Below are 18348 nucleotides of genomic sequence, written 5' to 3'. Positions count from 1 at the left end.
ATGATATACTGTTCAGTGGTAAGCTTCTGTTCGTTACTGAGTTGAGTTAATGGGAAATTTTACTTTAATCATAGTAGAATGAGTTCCTTGAAAGCCTCATCGTAGATCTTATCTTCCATTTCATGTTAAACACTACATGAATGAATGAATAAAAAGAATTTTATTAAGTATTACTTTGTGACAAGAATTCCTCCATCACCATGCCATTTTTCTTGTACCCCTAGCCTTCTAGTCCTTGCTTATATTTTCTTATTAAGTGAAATCAGGGTACACAAATGAAAAATTTGCTCAAAACTCAAAGAAAAGCCACAAGAAGATTTTCCTTCTCAGGAATTAGCATCCATAGCAAATAAAAGGTTCTCAGCCACACTGTTGCTTTGGAACTGAAGCTTTGTCAAATCTTAGACCAATTCAGAGTTTGATGCTATGTTGACTCCAGGTCAGAAGACCATTAACATAGGGCAAAAATTCTTCATTTTTATTGAGTTTTGGGTTCATTTGACAATCTGCTGAAGCCTGTGGAACTTTTCTCAGAATAATGTTTTTAATGAATAAAATAAAATGAATACACTCACAAATGAAATCAACTATGTTGAAATATTGTTATCAAAAGATCTTTCCCCTTGAGTCGACAAACTTGAAATCAATCCATCAACTCCAAGTTAAGAATTCTTGATTTAGAAGGAGAAGAAAGCTCAGAGACCATCTAGTCTAGACCCCTAATTTTCCAGATGAAGAAATATCCTTCCCAGTTTCACATAGGCTGGATTTGAACTCAGATTTTCTGATTCCAAAGTCAGTATTTTCTCTGTTGTATTACAGTGCTTTCTTGTTAGACTACCTTTTCCTAATAAGCATGCTTCTTTAACCTTTCTTCTTTGTGCTACTATAATTAAAAAAAAATACTTAGGAGGCAGCTAGGTGGCACAGTGGACAGAGCACCAGCCCTGAAGTCAGGAAGACCTGAGACCTTAGACACTTAACACTTCCTAGCTGTGTGACCCTGGGCAAGTCACTTAGCCCCAATTGCCTCAATAAAAAAAAAATAAAATAAAATAAAAAGTAAAAATAATAAAAGCTTAGTAAAAAGGCTAATTTAAAGTCTGATAAGATGTCATTTCCCACCCCAATGACCTCAATCTGTCACTAAGAAGGGAAAATTATTCAAGACTTTCACTTTACACAGGGTCTACATTTTCTACCCTAATTTTCATGCCCTTCTCTTATCTCTTGGTAGGATTGGAGGAGCTGTGCCAACTGTCTTTTCCTATTTTGCTGAAGTACTTGCCCGAGAGAAACGAGGGGAACACCTGAGCTGGCTCTGCATGTTCTGGATGATTGGAGGCATTTATGCCTCAGCTATGGCTTGGGCCATTATCCCCCACTACGGTAAGATGTTTGCTTTTTATTGGAGTATATACTTCATGGGTTTTTTCCAACCTATTTCTTACTACCAGGAGTTGCCAACCTAAGAACAAGGGCACGTGCAAATTTCTCCATCTAATCTGCTTTGGTTCCTTAGCTCATTTCTATATAGCTGGACAATTTAAGAACTGATCAACAGGGATATGAACTGCATGTTGTTCTTTTCCTCTACTCCATGAGACCCACAGTGGTGGAATGAAAAGACAAATATTATCCAAAACACCTGCTGTGGCAACACCATTTGTTTTTGCTCTGGAAATGCTGTTATATATCTCAGAAAGGAGGGAGACATACACACACGCACACACACACACACACACACACACACACACATTCATTCCCTCGGTGCCAAGTTTAGCCCTCAATCTGGTATCTATCCAATGGTTAATAACTCAGAACTAAGATGAATATCTGGAATGAAGTCAAAATCTTCACAAATAATTCACAAAAAGGATAATCTACCACAGATAATTGAAAATTGACTGGTTCTGTCTGTTTTCCCATCTGGTCATTCTCATCTTCCTCAGTTTCCTTCCGTGGTTCTTTATGTCAAGGTAATAAGGAATTGTCCTTTCCACTTCTAAAGACATAGTATTTCTGATTAATGGTTAGGCAGTACCAACATGTGAAAAAATGATTATATTCAGGTGAAACCAACAGCAACCCTGTAATAAACCTCAGGGGAAGCAATAAAGGAAGCTCATTTTGATTGTGTTTGAGCAGCTAACTAAATAAAATTGAACTATTTTTTGCAAAAAAAATTAATCAAATTAAAATTTTTCAATTATTGAAGTCAGATGGAAATACATTTGATTTTTCCAGATTTCCCAACATTAAATTCTATGTCTAATAAAAGTCATTTGCATTCTAGAACCACAATATTAGCTCTCATCACTTTTTTTTCTCACAACAAAGAGTAAGTAGAGCAAGTCATCACTATTTTCCAGATAAGAAAATTAAAGCTCAGAGCAGGTAAGTAGTATTATTACACAGTTAATGAATGTCAAAAGCAGGACTCTTAATTAAAGATCTTCTAACTTCAAACGAAATAATCTTTCCACCTTGATTAAAATGTGCTTTGTTATAGAATGTGGTTTTGTATTAGAATTCCTTTTATAAAATTTGATTTCATGACATAAATCATGACACATTACAAATTGTTACATCTTAAGTTGTGGAATTGTATTTGGCTTCACTTATTATTCTGATTAATTGAAGGAAAACAGACATGAAAAAAGAAACAAACAAATCCTAAAAGAGTGTCTTCCTAATCAAGATTGATAAAAAAGAAATTTTCCAATTTTTAAATTGAGTTTATAGTGCAGGGCAAAAATATTGGATTTTGGACTAATATATTGGGGGTTCATTGGCACCATTTTGTCAAAATGCCAGAAATAATTCCAAAGAGAAGATTAAATATGTACACTACTCTTTTTTGATGTTATTATTTATTTCCACCACCAGACAAATTTAAGGGAGTTCATCAGTTTGATTGTGATACTGGAACCTCAGCCTTTATTCCCTTTTAACTTCACTTACCTGAAGAGATTGAACAAAAATTGTCACGGCTTTATCCAGTCATATAGAGTAAGAAGACTACAGTTATCCCTTCTACATCATAACTTTCTCCATCATGGCTTCAAATTTATCATGGGTCAGCTTAAGAATTTAAATGGGAATTTGGGGGGAGTTTTTCAGAAGCTGCAGACAACTCATGAAATCCAGCAGATGATGCAGAAAAACTTTAGAAACTCAGAAATGCATTTCACATATATATTATATATATGTATATATTATATATATAATTGTTCAATTCAATATATTTTATCATTTAGTGCCATAATGACTTAGACTTCTCTAATATGAAGGGAGAGTCAAAAATTTTAAGAGGACTTTCCAGATGGCAGCCTAACCTCCATGTCTGGAAGTGATAACTGTATTTTTCTCCTATGGAAAACATCTTCTGAGATATTATTTCTTAGGGATGAACCTTATTTTTTTATTATTTTCTTATTCTATTCCTATATCCTATTATCCTATATCCTATTCCTTTATTCTATATTAAAGTCACTGAGTGTCAAAGTCAGATATTGATCTAAACTGGATAATCCTGTCAAGGTCTTCACAGCATATAAAGTGTGATTATCTTCATGCTGGTCTTTTTTGCTTGTGCTATTTGTGACCACTACAAGGTGAAGTGACTGAATGCCTTATTAAATTATTTTTCTTGTAGCTATTGGATGTATGACTAACTTAACATTTTGAAGAATACTTCCAAGCTGTTTTTCTATTTAGCTTCAATTTCCTTGTGTTATGGTTTCATTTATAGAGAAAAGGGAAAATGGAAGTGATTTGCTTTCTTCAGCAATGTGGGAGTTGGGACAAAGACAAATTCTAGGTACAAAAATAAGTTACAAAATAGGAATTTACTTTACATCACTCTTTCCATTTTGATTTGCCCCTAGACTACTAGACTATGGCTTTCATTCCCTGGTTCTTGGTAGAATCATCTTTTCTGAAGGGTACCAACCACATCCCCAGATTTAGGCTGAAATCGATCTCTCCCTAATCTTCTAATATCTCAAGCTTATTGTTTTGTCCTTTTGGTTCTAAGATCCAAAATTTCTTCTGCTTGTTTTCTTAGGCATCTGACCTAGGGCAAACTAAACAAGCTGATTTCCTATACTATTGCCATATTGATTCTAAATTGAAACAAGACTTTTGTTTCTTTTTTCTTTACTTCTTGGTTCAACTTTTCAGTTTCTTTTTTTTTTTTTTTGACTCAATGCATACTTATCACATGGCCAGTTCCAGGCCCTAGTTAGCTATTCTCCCATTTTTATGACCTTTGATTCATTCTTTTCCAGATTCTTAAAGTTAGAAGGATCCTTGAAATCAGGTAATCCAAACTTCTCCTTTTTCAGATGAGGAAACTTAAGGTCTAGAAGTAGAGAATTAGCCACATTAATAGTTTTGTGAATATTGTTAAAACCATTTTCTAACTAATAATCAATATATTTTCCCCTATATAATACTGCTTAAACATCTCTTTTAAATTTTTATTTTTATTTTTCAAGTCAATAAAGGTCAAGTGATTTGTGCAGAGTTACATAGCTAGTGTCAAGTACCTGAGGTCGCATTTGAACTCAGATTCTCCTAAGGTCAGATTCTCCTGAAGTCTCCTGATTTCAAAGCTAGTGCCCTATCCATTGCATCTAGCTGTCCTCAAGTATCTCTTTTAGACAACAGGATTATAAAATTTTAAATCAATATACATTTGGCCAGGAGAGAAATCAGAGAATATGCTGAGAATGAGGAAAGATCCAGTTAAGGATAGGTAGCATAAATTTGTAGTAAATATGATTTGGAGATTTTTCTCCAGAAGCATTTGACCATTCCAGATTAAGGATATTTTAGGAATAGGCAGATTATATCAATCAATATTGATTGAGTTTCTGGACTTCAAAACTATGCTTGTTTCATACTGAAACTTCTCTAAGTGTCTGGGGCCTTTTAGTTCTGGAACAATAATTTCTACTGGCTTTTGTTTCTTGTTTCTACTGCCCCCTCACCACTGCCTCAAAGTTTAGCTCCCTTGTCCTATAGTGGAAAAACTTTGGCCCTTTCTTCTCTGCCCTAAAAGCAACTAAATTTCAGTTTTCTCATTATATAAGAAAAGTGAGAAGTTCCATAATAATGCAGTGGGCTGATGGTAACAAAACCAGAGCTGAGTACCTTTTAAATCGTTTTTTTTGCCCTTAATTCCTCCTAGGAATTAATCACTGAAAAACACTAATCTTCTAGAATATTCCAGGCACTGAGTTGGGGATGGGGTGGGTAACAAGTGAGGGTAGAGATAAATACTAGAGACTATAAATTAGTTCTGCAAAATTCTTAGTCATAGGGAGTTTCAGGGTATAGTTATCATGGCTGATCCTAATATTTCCCTATGCACATCAGAAATAAATTTACATCAAACACAAAATGTAATTTTAGAAGGAGATTTGTCTGTTGACCCAAAAGAAAAGTTATATTGTTAAGCTGCTGTTATAGTTCACTATTTGTCCTTAATTTAGAAGCTGACCATGACACCATGGAGGTGTTGCTATGACATTCAAGTGAATTGGACTGAAGTGAGGGAGGACTGGGCAAAGTCACCAGTCTTATTCTCTCCTCCAGAACCATCTGGGTCCAGGGGCCAGATATAGATCAGGCTGACTGGAGATGGCCCTGGATATAGTGGGAAACCTTGATTTTTTTTAAGCTAAGATCTTAACCAGGTCTCAGTTTGTCTAAGGCATTGCCAATTCACTGATTAAGACTAGGTAAGAAATGAGGCAAATAATGGCCTTTTTTACCTAGTCCAAAAAAGAAAAAAATCCAATCTGGGAAAAGAAGACCCTCGGGACTTCTGGCCAAAATAGAAAGGAAAAGGATAAGGGAGATCAGCATGAAATTAAAGTTTTGGCATTATACCAGTTAGGAACAAGGAGATTGGAGAAGAACTAGGAAACATTATTCTACTGCATAATAGAATTGTATTTCCTCCAATTCCAATCTAGTTCCAGTCCCCTTTAGTGTTGCTGCTGTTGTTCATTTGGAGAATAGCCACTCCATTAAACCCAATGTCGTCATTTTTACTCTTAAAGCTTCTTGCGAATCATACAAGGTGTCCTCCTCCATTCCTCTGCCAGACTGTTAGTGTGCATTATGTTACATAACCAGGGCATCTGATTAGCTACTTAGGAAGCTTCTCTTTTTAGCTTGTCCCTGGCACAGACAGCCTTCAGCTACTAAATCACAGGACTCAGTGCCGCATGCAGCACGGTGTTGCTGCATTTTGTTAGCTTCCCTTTCACTGCATCTTCACTCAGGGCCAAGATGAGGAACACAAAGGGACAGAGCCAGCATCCGTGGAAAATGAGAATGAGCTACTTTTTATTTTTAGAAGTTTTCTTGCATTAAAGAGATGGGAACATGGAAAGGTAAAGAAAGAGAATAAAATACAAATGTATATTCCAGGTATTGAAAAAGGACAAAAAAAGCAAATGTTTGTGAGCAGCTTGATTATAAGATAGGATGGAGAGATGTCCTAGCATACCCAAGGACATTATATAGGCTTAAAATAAAACCCACATCCACCATGGTTACCCTTCTTCTTTCCAGCACCATGGAGACCGCAGCTCAGAGCTATGAAACTTTGCTCAGGTCACAATAGCTGGCTTAGCCACATCCCTTTGGGAGAAAAAGCCTGATTAGGGACTACAACCCTGTAGAATCAGTGCTGCAAAATTCTGTAATGTTTATGCCAGGGGCAAGGAGGAGGGGGACACTGCAAAGCTCTGAACTACCAGTGCATTGAGGAACAGAGGGACAGGTCACCAAAACAAAATGCTGCCTATGTAGGGGGTGTGTAGGGGTGTTGGTAAAACTATGCAGCACTCCACCAAGCCTGAAGGAAGGAGCACAGCATCCAGGTGGGGCAATTCTGACCACACAAAAGTCACTTGGGGCAGAAATCTAGGCTGGTGAACTGTGAATTGTCCAATGTGGTAGCAACCTTTAAGATTCAGCTCCCAAGGAAACAACAAACAGAATGGAGGGAGTCAGAAAGTAAGTGATAGAGAAAATGTGGAGAGGAAAAGAAATTATTCAAATAAGAGAAAAATTGTTAGTGCCTAAAGAAATAAATATCTTCTGCAGAAGGAACTCATTTATTAACAAATATTTTTATCATTATTTTTACTTTTAAATCATCTTCATTTCCACATATATCCCCATCCCTTCTATTCTCACAGAGCCATTCATTATAATAAAGAGCAAGGAAACCAATCAACTTACCAACCAAATATGATAGCATGTTTGCCATCCATATCCAACCTCTGCAAACATAGGGATGATGTATTTTCTCACTTCTTCCTCAGGGCCAAGCTCGATCATTATAATTGCAAAATGTTCATTTTTCTGTTGTTCTTTCCATTTGCATTATTGTGGACATTGCACTTGTTTTCTTAGTTCTGCTTATTTTACTTCATGTCTATTCACATGTTTTTTCCTGATTCTTTATATTCTTCATAGTTATCAATTGTTATATTCAGTAATATTTTATCACATTCATATACCAAAATTTGTGTTAGTATTCTGTAATCAATAAGTATATATCATATTACTGGTTCTTTATACAACAAAAAGTGCTACTATGAGTATTTTGATATATAAAAGATCATTTCTTCTATCTTTAAGCTTGTTGAAGTATATGTCTAATGGAAGTATCTTTGAGTTAAAGGATATGGTCCATTTTAGCCACTCTCTTAGCTGTATTCCAAATTTCTTTCTAGAATGGTAGGACTAAGTCATAGTTCTGCTAATTCTATTAATGTGCCAATCATTCCATAGCTGTGGAGTTCTTGGTCCTATCCTTTGACCAGTTATGCATTATAGAATAACTTCTGGACTTGTATTATCTATGTTCATTCCTTAAATATTTTGCATATCTTTAAACTAGAATTTAAAAAGATAATGCATAGTATACAAAATAATATTTCATAAGAAATCTCTTTGTGGTAAGATATATGAGAATACTTTCCTTTTGGCATTTTAAGTTCAGATTAAAATTTTTCAATAATAAAATTTTAAAAGCTTTTGAGTAAAAAGTTGAAGGAAAAGATTTTTTAAATGGACATAAAATATGGACAAAAGAAAACAAACATAAATACAAAATAGCATAGCAAGAATAGTTTCAGAAATATTAAAGCCAAGGATGAAGTGATAATAGATATGAATGTTAAGAAAAACAGATTTGGGGTGTTTTTTTTAAAATTCTGTTGAGGTCAAGAGGAGGCTCAAAAAAAAGATAAGATGATGATAATGGCTGACTGCATGAAGGCCAAACTATTTAATTCTTTTACTTCTAAGGCAAATGATTTTTGTGTTATTGTTTAGTCGTGTCTGATTCTTCATGACCTTATTTTGGGGTTTTCCTAGCAAAGATATTAAAGGGTTTTGCCATTTCCTTCTCCAGCTCATTTTATAGAGGAGAAAAATACAGCGTTAAGTGACTTGCCCAGGATTTTCATGTAAATGTGTGGTTATTTTCAGACCCTGTATTTGAACTTGGGAAGAAGAGTCTTCCTTCCCTGCACTCTATACACTATACCACTTAGCTTCCTGATCTTTCTATTCTATTAGATAGAATAAAACAAAAATAAGCTGAAATTAAAGATAGATAAAAGGAACCTAAATGCTCTCAGTGTGATGGGTATTATATAAACTGTTTCTACAGGTACTAAAATAGCTGGCAGATAGTGACTAATGAGTTACTATCATTGTTCTTTGAAATGTCTTGGATAATAGGAGAGGAACCTCAGGACTATCAATCAATAAACATTTATTAAATACTACTATGTGCCAGACACTGTGTTAAGTGCTAGAATTAGAGAAAGAGAAATGTTTTGATTTTTAAAAGAGGGGAGGGAGGGACAAGGAGAGAGTATCATTTGTCAATTATAGTTCAGTGGTCTTAAATTAGACTCTTGATCAAATTCTAGATCACATTATGAAGGAGATGGCCAGTGAGCATTTAGAAAGTGAAGAAGTAATCACTAAAATCTAATATAGTCTATCAAGAAGTCATGTTAGACGAACCTAGTTTCTTTTTTTTTGTCATGATTATTAGACTGATAAATTACGAGAATGTTATGCATATAACATTCTTAGATATGTACAAATGATTTTAAAATGTTTCCCATGTTATCCTTGTAGACAGTATGGAAATAGGGGCTAGATGGCCCTAGAGAGTCAAAGATCTGTTGTCAAGCTAGAGAGTGGGCTCTAGGGGAATCCCAGGGATTAATCCTTGGTCCTATGATGTTTAAAATAAAATTGAAGACTGTTAAATTTCTAGATGAGACAACGCTGAGAGGAATACCTATAACATCAAATAATATTCATGATTCAAAAAGTATCTCAACAGATCAGAATTAGGGGCAAAATAAATGAGATGAAATTCAAAAAGCATAAGTTAAAGGTCTATGTAGTTTTTAAAAATTGACCTTATAAGGATGAGAAAGCCATCACTAGACAACAGTCAAATGCAGTTAAATGGACCACAAGATAATTAGGAAGCAAGAGAGTGACATGACAAACAAAAATGTAATATACATTGATAGAAGTTTGTTGTCTAAAATTATGGAGGTAAGTGTTATACTCAGCTCCAGGCTTATCATTTCTGGAATACATGTTCAGTTTGGGCATAGTATTTTAGGAAAGATATTAATAAGCTGGCTATTGAAAAAGAAAGGAGGAAGAATGGTGAGAGGACTGGAGACTATACTCTATAAGAGTTACTTGAAGAACTAGGGATATTTTATCTGGAAAAGAAAGCTATCTCTAAGAATTTGAAGGGTTATCAAGAGGAATTAGACCTATTCAGCCTTTAATATGGGTTGTAATTAGAAACAATAAAGGGAAATTGCAAAGAGGTAAATCTAGATTTGACATCAGGAAAAACTACCCAGCAATTAAAACCATTCTGAAGTAGAATAATTTGCTTCAGGAAATAATGGGTTCCCTATCAGTAGAGTTGTTCCAGTGAAGACTGAATAAGAATTTGTTGAGAATGTTGAAAGGGTCTTGATCTCATGCTGGTTAGGTGATATAGATCCTATAATTCCTTCCAACTTTCACCATCTGAGATTTTCTGGAGTAAATGCCATAAAAGTTGTCTTCCTTTGTATGTTTGAGATGGGCCAGTCTTCAAAAGATTGGCAGTTCAAATGCTGTCCTGAAGATCTACAAATGAAAGATTCCACCATACCAAATCTTCTGTGGAGGATATATAGAGAAAGGCAAGGACAAAATAGCACTGGTTAAGAAGCATAGATAAATTGTAATTTCTGCTAGTGGAGAAAATATCTTCATTGATTAGCTCATGGATCCATCAAAATATCAAAGCAGTGATGAATGGTCCTAAGGCCTTCTAGAATCCTGAATGTTTAAAGAAAAAATCAATTATGTTCAATATGCTTTTTTTTCTATGGCAGGAAAAATGAACTAACATTATTTGTAAAACATTTCCAAAAAGAAAGGATGAAATCATGGGACTTTTCTGATTAACTTTTACTAAAATAAAAAAAATTAATAATTATAATATGATTTTTTTACACATTGGTTTTTCAAGGCTTTGTTTCATGAAGGAAGCCTTTAGTTACCTTTAAATTGTAACTAGAAAATTTTTTTTTCACAAAAATGTATGGTTATTTTCAGACCCTGGAAAATCGTGCTCTTAGGCAGGTAGGAAAAACCAGAATTCCATGAATGAATGAATGCTTCTTTCCTACCTTAGAGGAGAATGAAACCCATGATACCTGCTTCTCCTCATAGATCTAAGCCAACAGCATCTCAAGGAAGAGTCACTATTTATTAAATAAATATTTATTAAATAACACCAAGTCCAGTGCTAGGACTAGAGATACAAAAGTACAAAGGAGCATAGTTTCTGTTCTCAAGGAGATAATAGTCCACTACAATAGAAATGCACTTCATAGCTGGAAGTCTGCAGCACCAGGAACCATTCATTGTATGTTCACTTTCAGAGCAGATCATGACAGTCACTTATTATGAGCAGACAAATAAATGGAGAGCATTTAAGATAAAGAAAGAAAACATAATTTCTTTTATGTCTTCACCAGTGTCTTGCTGGACCTTCCCTTATGCTAGCTATGATTTCCTTAGTTTTCCACCTTTCAGTGGTTTAGGGGATAGATTGTGACAAGCACAGGGAGCAAAGTACAAAAAGGATGAAGAACTGAAGAGAGGAGAAGTGATCTAAGTTTTGTTTTGTCTCTCAGTGATCTCCAAAGTAAAGGTTGTGGTCCGTAGAAGGTTGTGACTTTGCTCTAAGGGTTAAATATTTGTCCAGTCAAATTAAGGAGATGGTTTACATCCTCATGATAGCCATTCTCCAACTCTTGCCTTCAATACAACTATAAGATACCCTTTAACTCTTCCTTTACTCCAGTCCTTCCCATGGCTAGACATCTGCCTGTGTTTAAGACTTGACTCAAGGAACAATATTACATTAACTCCAAGAACAAGGATATATTATAAATGGAATAAAGCCTTGACAGTAGCCACAAAGGTAAATTCCCCTGCTTCCCAAATTTCTCAGACCTTGGCCTCCAGCCCTTGAGGATTTTTTCCTGTGAAGAAGTAACCAGTGAGCAAGTCATTCTTTCTCTGTTTCTATCTCACACATACATGCACACATAAACATCCATACACTTTTAGTTTGTTTTGTTGGGAAAGAGCCATTAGCAGTGATTAGCAGAAACATGTGCATGGAATGGTTATAATACTATCTTTCCCCCCCAAAAAAAATCTTCCTTCTTACTGAACTTTCCCATTTCTATGGCAAGGACCACCATACTTTGAGTCTCTCATATTTGCAGCCTCTCCTTTATCCACAACTTCTTACTCAATTAAAGCTGCCGTCTTAAAAGTTACTATTGTTTTAGATGTAAATCTTATGGCGTTTTTCTCGATCCTTCTCCTTGACCTCTCTATAGTCTTTGACACTGATGATTACTTTCTCCTCCCGATGATGCTCTTTTCTCTAGTTGTCATGACACTGTTCACTCTTGGTTCTCCTTCTCCCGAGTCTCCTTTGCTGACTCATCATCCAGGACATCCTTGGGCAGCACCCCAAGTCTCTGATCTTGATCCTTTTTCTCTTCTTTCACTATTCTTCCTCAATTGATGACTTAATCAGTTTTCATTGGCTCACCACAGCTATATAACTAGTTCTAAAATTCCTCTCCTGCATACTAGTTACACATCATGAAATCTCTATTAGGCATATAGAATGAGTTATCTTGTAGAGTAAGTTTACAGTCCTATAATCTGCTTTCCTCCAATGATCCTTATTTAATAAATACAACAAGCAGTACAGCCCCAAAATTCCTAGGTCTATTCCCAACAATCTGGGTATTTAGAGTCAATAATATAAACTCCATATACCCTTTATATGGAATGCTAAGGAAAAGTTTGGTACCTTAGAATCCACTTCTATAAGTAACTTCTATACTTGCCTGAGGATCCACGTTTTCTTGTGTTGCACAAAACTTTTAGATATTCTGCCTGGAATCAGATGAACTGAATTCAAATCTTGAATGTGATACTAACCATCAACAGGTGTTTTTTTTTTAAACAAGTCACTTAAACTCTGGCTCTCAATCTCCTTTTCTATTAAATAAGAGAGTTGGACTTTTTATAGCCTCTAGTGTCTCTTCCATCTCTAAATCTAAGAGCATTTTCTGTCACAGTAACTTACTTTCACTGTTCTCTTTTTATCCTAAGAGCAAATTAGACTGAAAAGCAATGATGATAAGATCTTTAAAGGGTTTTGAAGCATGACTACAGGAGAGCCATTTCCTTTGGTGAAGGGCTGTTATTTATGTCTCAGAAGTAGTTCTCCCATGAGGGGCTCCAAAGTAAGTCTTAGTGAAGTGTTCATAGTGATAAATATAGCTATGAGTTTAGTCATCATCATTTCTTCCATCTCTACACACTTTTCAAAGTACATTATCTCTCTACTTAGGTAGGATGGGGCTAATATAGCATCATCTAGATGCTAAAGGCATCCATTTTACTGCCCTCACCGTGTTTAAGGGATTCTGTGGTCTGCAAAATTGCAGGAAGTACTCAACACTTGCGCTCTCCCCTTTGAAATCTGTTTAGTGATGACAAATAAAAGCCACCTTCTCATTGAAAATGTAAGCTAATCACCTAAAGATTTGGACCATAGCTCTTTCTGTTTGCATCCACCAGAAAGAAATTACAAAAGTAGATCAGTGAGAATGAAAAAGTGGGAAAAGGTCAGTACTACTCTGGTTTATAAAAATCTCACTATAAACTGCAAGTTCTTCAAATTTTTTGATAACTTGGTTTTGTTCTTTCCATAAAACCCCATACCTCATCCTCCCATCCTCTCATTCTTTCTTATGTAACTAGGGATACATGCTTTCTCTACAGGAAAGGGAAAATATCTAAAACCCAACAGTGAATTCTAGAAATTCTTCCCACATCAAATTGAGCTCTGAGCTGGGGACAAACCAGTGATAAAAATAATGGCTATTTTGAATTTCTCTGTATCTATAGTGTTTAGCACATTGCCTGTCATACATAGTAAGTGTCTAATAAATGCCTGTTGACTGGCAGATAGAGAACAGAGCAGTTGATTGCGAAAGATGCTGAATGTTAAGTTACAATGGAGGAATAACAGTCAAACAAGACAAAGAGGGAGCACCTATTTGAATGGAGATAAAGACTGAGGTATTGATGTGGAAGCAAGACACAAACTACAAACAACTCAAAGGAAGTTTCAGCCTCCAAAGTCCAGGGAATAGTTAGGTTATAAATCAAAGGAAGGTCATTCTACCCTAATTGACAGCCCCCTGGGAAGAGAAAAATAGAACTTATAAAAGATCTAGTCTACTGCATTCCTAAGAGGAAGGGGAACCACAAAACTAGTATCTTCATTTTTTCTTTGCTGTTCATTCTAAACCTTCAAAGCTTACTGGGAAGAAATGGCTGCTTATAAAAGCTTTCTTTGGATTTGGATACCTTATACACCTTTCATCCTTACTTTTCTAGTTCTGACTTGCTTTGTCTAAACTAGGTTGGAGAGGGAATGGAAGGAACCAAAATTGAAATGGCAAATTCTATTGTTGTTGTTGTTGTTGTTGTTGTTTCTGGCTCTGGGTCCAAATTGAGATGAGCTACCTCATATTTTACACTACTTTATTCAGGATTTTGGCAGACTGAACTCAGATATATTTGATTCTATACATCAGAATTTTGATATGTCAACATATACTTTAAAAAAAGAAGAATAAAAAAACCAGTGATAAGTCCCTCCCTTAGAAAAGAGACACATAGTTCCAGGTCACTTTGGCCCAGCATGTTCAGGACGTGTGCCTATGGTCACAGTTGAGGTGGACAAAGCATTATTCCCATTAAATACAACATTATCTCAAATTTATCCCTCTTGAAGATTTGCTACTCTTAAGAGTATCACGAATAAGTAGTTGAAAATAATTGTGATAATTGCCACAAATCAAATATGTGTTATTTGTATATCTAGTTGGTTTTTTAATGAATTTTATTCCAAATATAAAATGATGTCTTTAGAATATCCTCACAATGTAGGGATTTTGTCTAAATTTCCTATATATTTCCTTTTTCTGAATACAAGAGAAATAATATTTATTTGGAGGTTCATTTGATCCATTAAATAGAATTGATTTCAAAATATCTTGACTAAGTTCATCATTAACCTAATTGGAACTTTTATCTGAAACTTCTAATTAATACAATTAACAAAACCTTAGTAATTAACTGCTGTGCTTTTAAATTAACTTTTACCTTGAGAAACATAAAAATAGTCTATACCTTCTATAAATTCACCTTGTTCTTTGTTCAAGCATCATGAGCATTCCCAAAGGTTGTAATACTTGGAACTGCACTGGCTTCACTTCTCAGACAAGATGTTATTTGCCTCACTTTGTGGAAGGAGAGAGATTTCTATAATCTCAAGACTCATTCTGCTGGGCCCCAAAGCACTCTTTTCTTATTATGGCTGGCATGTCTGCCAAGACAAATGATCTCTCCCTTTCTCCAAAACATTCTCATAAGAGATTGCCAAAATGAAAGGTTATTGTGTCCCTATGTACTTTTTTTCCCTAAGGGTACCAGTTCTGTGATACTCAAGAAAGAAGAAAAGCAAAACTAAAATCTACTTCCATTCACAAAGGTACAATCAAGTGGCCTTCCCAGAACATTGAAATTAAGAGACTTTAGCCTTTTTTACTTTAAATTCCCTCATTCACTTATATACTAGATTTTTTTATATATATAAAGTATATGTTTTTTAATGTAGTCAATGTTTCTGCTATGGTTTTCATCTTTTATGGGGACCCTCATAAGATTTCATAAAATTTCTCAAAGACAAACAGAATTTGTGAGACATTTAGAAGCATGAATGTCCTTTTAATCATTTTTTTTCAATCATGTCTGACTCTGTGACCAATTTGGGTCATAATTAGTCACAATTTGCTTGACAAAAATGTTGGAGTAGTTTGCCATTTCCTTCTCTAATTCATTTTATGGATGAGAAAATTGAGTCAAATAAGTTAAAGTGAATCCTCTCTAAAATAGGACAGAGACAACAATACTGCCCCAGATTTGTTCTGGGATAGGAACTATGTTGCTAGCATTAAAGAAGCAAGATCTTTACACTGGCATAAAGAATTGATTTCATCCCTCCCTTCTAATGCTCTTGAAATTTTACCATTCTGGTCACTTTCTGAGCAATGGTTGGTAAGGCTCTATTAGTCTGGAAGATTTGATAATCACTTGTACTTTGCTTCGGAAGTTGATCATGGAAGACAGCCTGGAGGTTTTAACAATAGGGAATCCTGCTTGCCCATCCAAAGCCCTATTGTGAAGCAGGATGTAAAGATATGATGTATGCAGGGTGGGAAAGATCTTTTTCTTTTACCAGTATGGCACCCTAAACATACATATGTTTTCCCTTATTCCTTTTCTTTTGGCTACAAGTGTTGTAGGAATTTTCAATTATTTACTCAATAAGAATCACAAATAGCAAAGATGGATTCTTACAGATTCCAAACTAAAGGTGCCTTACTTAATGAGGTTCAGAGTATGAACATGTGTCCTCTAGGTTATAATGGACACTATAATAGAGTGAGCTAGTATCTAGAATTGCCTAGATTTCATGGTCCTTTTCTCAGACCTTGCTCTCAGAATTGCTCCTTCTGTTCCTTAAAAATAAGAAGGCTGGTATTCTATAGATGCATTATAAATCATGGTTTCATTTTCAAGAGAAAGATTATTGATTTGCTTCTTTTTTTACTCTCTCCCTTCACTCTAGTTCCTAGTGATGGATTCAAGTTTTCATGTGCTATACAATCAGCCAATCAAAAAGCCAGAGATGCTTCTCTGATGGATGTTAAAAGTAGACTATGTGAATGATTTCAAACCACCCTAGTAATTATAATGCCAAATACAGGCAAGGCTCACTAAACCTACAGTTGCAAGAAATAGGTTGGGTTGGCTGTACCTGATTATTTATTGTTTGTTTATTTAATGGGTTTAGACAGTAGAACTCTCACTTATTCTGTGGTAAATGTGGTTATTTCACATATTGGAATTAATCTATTATTAATCTAGCATTTTGAAGTTATACCTAAAAGTAATTCTGGTTAAATTGTATTTAAGCAGTTAAAACAGGAAGAAATAAAAATAATATTTCTGGAGGGCAGAGGCAAGTAACAAAAATAAAATTTAAAAATAATTTGTTTGATCTTATCAATATAAATATCAATCCAATTTATCCTAGGGTGCCATTGTCCATGTCTTTGCATAAATCTTCTTTAAGAAGTCTGTTTCACGTGATAGGGCCTTATTTTAGAACTCTCAACATTGTGTGAAAACCAGTGAAATATTCATACTGACTATTGTTTGTGCCCACTCTCGCTGGGTGATCAGATATCTTTTTTCAATTGTCATATAGCTCTCAAATGACATAACTTCTCATACTGAAATCTTTAGTAGTAACGGATTGTACCTTTTCACATGCGTAGGCACCTTCCTTATCCTTCATTGGTAAGATAAAGTCAGGACTACTGGCAAAGACCAAGGAAACAGGTGAATTTAGCCTTTGTAAATTAAAATCTTTTAAAAATATTTTTATTTTTAAGTGGATTAAGCTTATGAACAAAATTTTAAATAGATTAGAAATTCCATTAAACTGCAAAGAGAAAAAGACACAATATTAAGGAATCAAGACAATACGGAGGTATAGCTCCCCATTTTAGAGATAAGAAAATTGAAACTCATAGAAATAAAGTAATTGCTCAGGGTCATGCAATTAGTAAGTATAGGATCTCAAACATGAATAATAAATCTTCAAAAATATTTTTCAGCATTACCTCTTTAATAATCTAGTGTGTAGCTGTCAATATTAATGGTGGCCAAGTCAACACTGAAGCCCAGTTTTATATTACATAATCATGAGAGTAAATCAAGAAAGCCTTCACTCTAAAGGCTAAAGATCTCAACTTTATCTTTCTTTTCAATATTTTCTCTCTTGGTAGAAATTATAATTATGCATCCAACAAGAAAAATAATTGAGACAGCTCTCTAAATCATCAGCACTTTATTAAAGTTTTGTCCCTTCTAATAAAGTAGACTTCAGATCTTCCTTAATTTTGAGATGCCCCTTCTTCCAGTGTCTTGTTTTTATAGGGTTTGTTTGATACCCAAATATACAAAACAAGTATGACAAACACAGAATTTCTTTGGTTGATAGACTTTGCTCTTGAGGACCAAAAATAACATCAGCAGGGCAGTCACATGTAGCATGAAGCATGAGGCAAATACGTTTACTAAGTAGTCATAGGATAGTCATCTGCTCATATTGGACAAAAGAGAATAGTTCAGAGATACAGAAATAGGTTGGGAGACTTTTTAAAGCATCAAGGCATCTTATCCATGCTGGGTTTGGAACTGAGATTTGAACAAAACAAGATTCTTGATTCATTCATGATTAATACTCATCGAAATAGAGTAGGGGCCAAAATGAATAATTTCTCCATCTTATCTCTCCATCATCCTATTCTTCTTTCTCATGCTTTGGATAATGTAGCACAGGGAAGAAGAAAACCTCAACAAAACTTCTCTTGGTTCTATTATAAAGAAAACAGGAAGCAATGATAGGGAAGCATGATGTAGGGAGAAGGCAAAATATTATCAGGCTTAAGGCATCCCTCTAGAACACTCTTAATAGCTAACATTTATATAACACTTGGATGTTTTGAAATAACACTTTACATATATTATCAT

The 18348-nt window shown here is 34.9% G+C and overlaps 1 protein-coding gene across 1 annotated transcript in view; it reads left to right on the top strand.

The window, feature by feature from the left end:
• Positions 1 to 18348, top strand: part of SV2C (synaptic vesicle glycoprotein 2C) — a 272898-nt gene that overhangs the window by 167103 nt on the left and 87447 nt on the right. The window contains exon 4 of the mRNA XM_051992047.1: positions 1238 to 1389. Within this exon, the coding sequence (XP_051848007.1) occupies positions 1238 to 1389 (152 nt within the window). The remainder of the gene's footprint in view (positions 1 to 1237; positions 1390 to 18348) is intronic.

Source organism: Antechinus flavipes, chromosome 1, assembly GCF_016432865.1.
Source record: "Antechinus flavipes isolate AdamAnt ecotype Samford, QLD, Australia chromosome 1, AdamAnt_v2, whole genome shotgun sequence".
NCBI classification, from domain to species: Eukaryota; Metazoa; Chordata; class Mammalia; order Dasyuromorphia; family Dasyuridae; genus Antechinus; species Antechinus flavipes.
The sequence above is the reverse complement of the archived record's forward strand: the minus strand, read 5'-3'. Positions and strand labels throughout refer to the sequence as shown.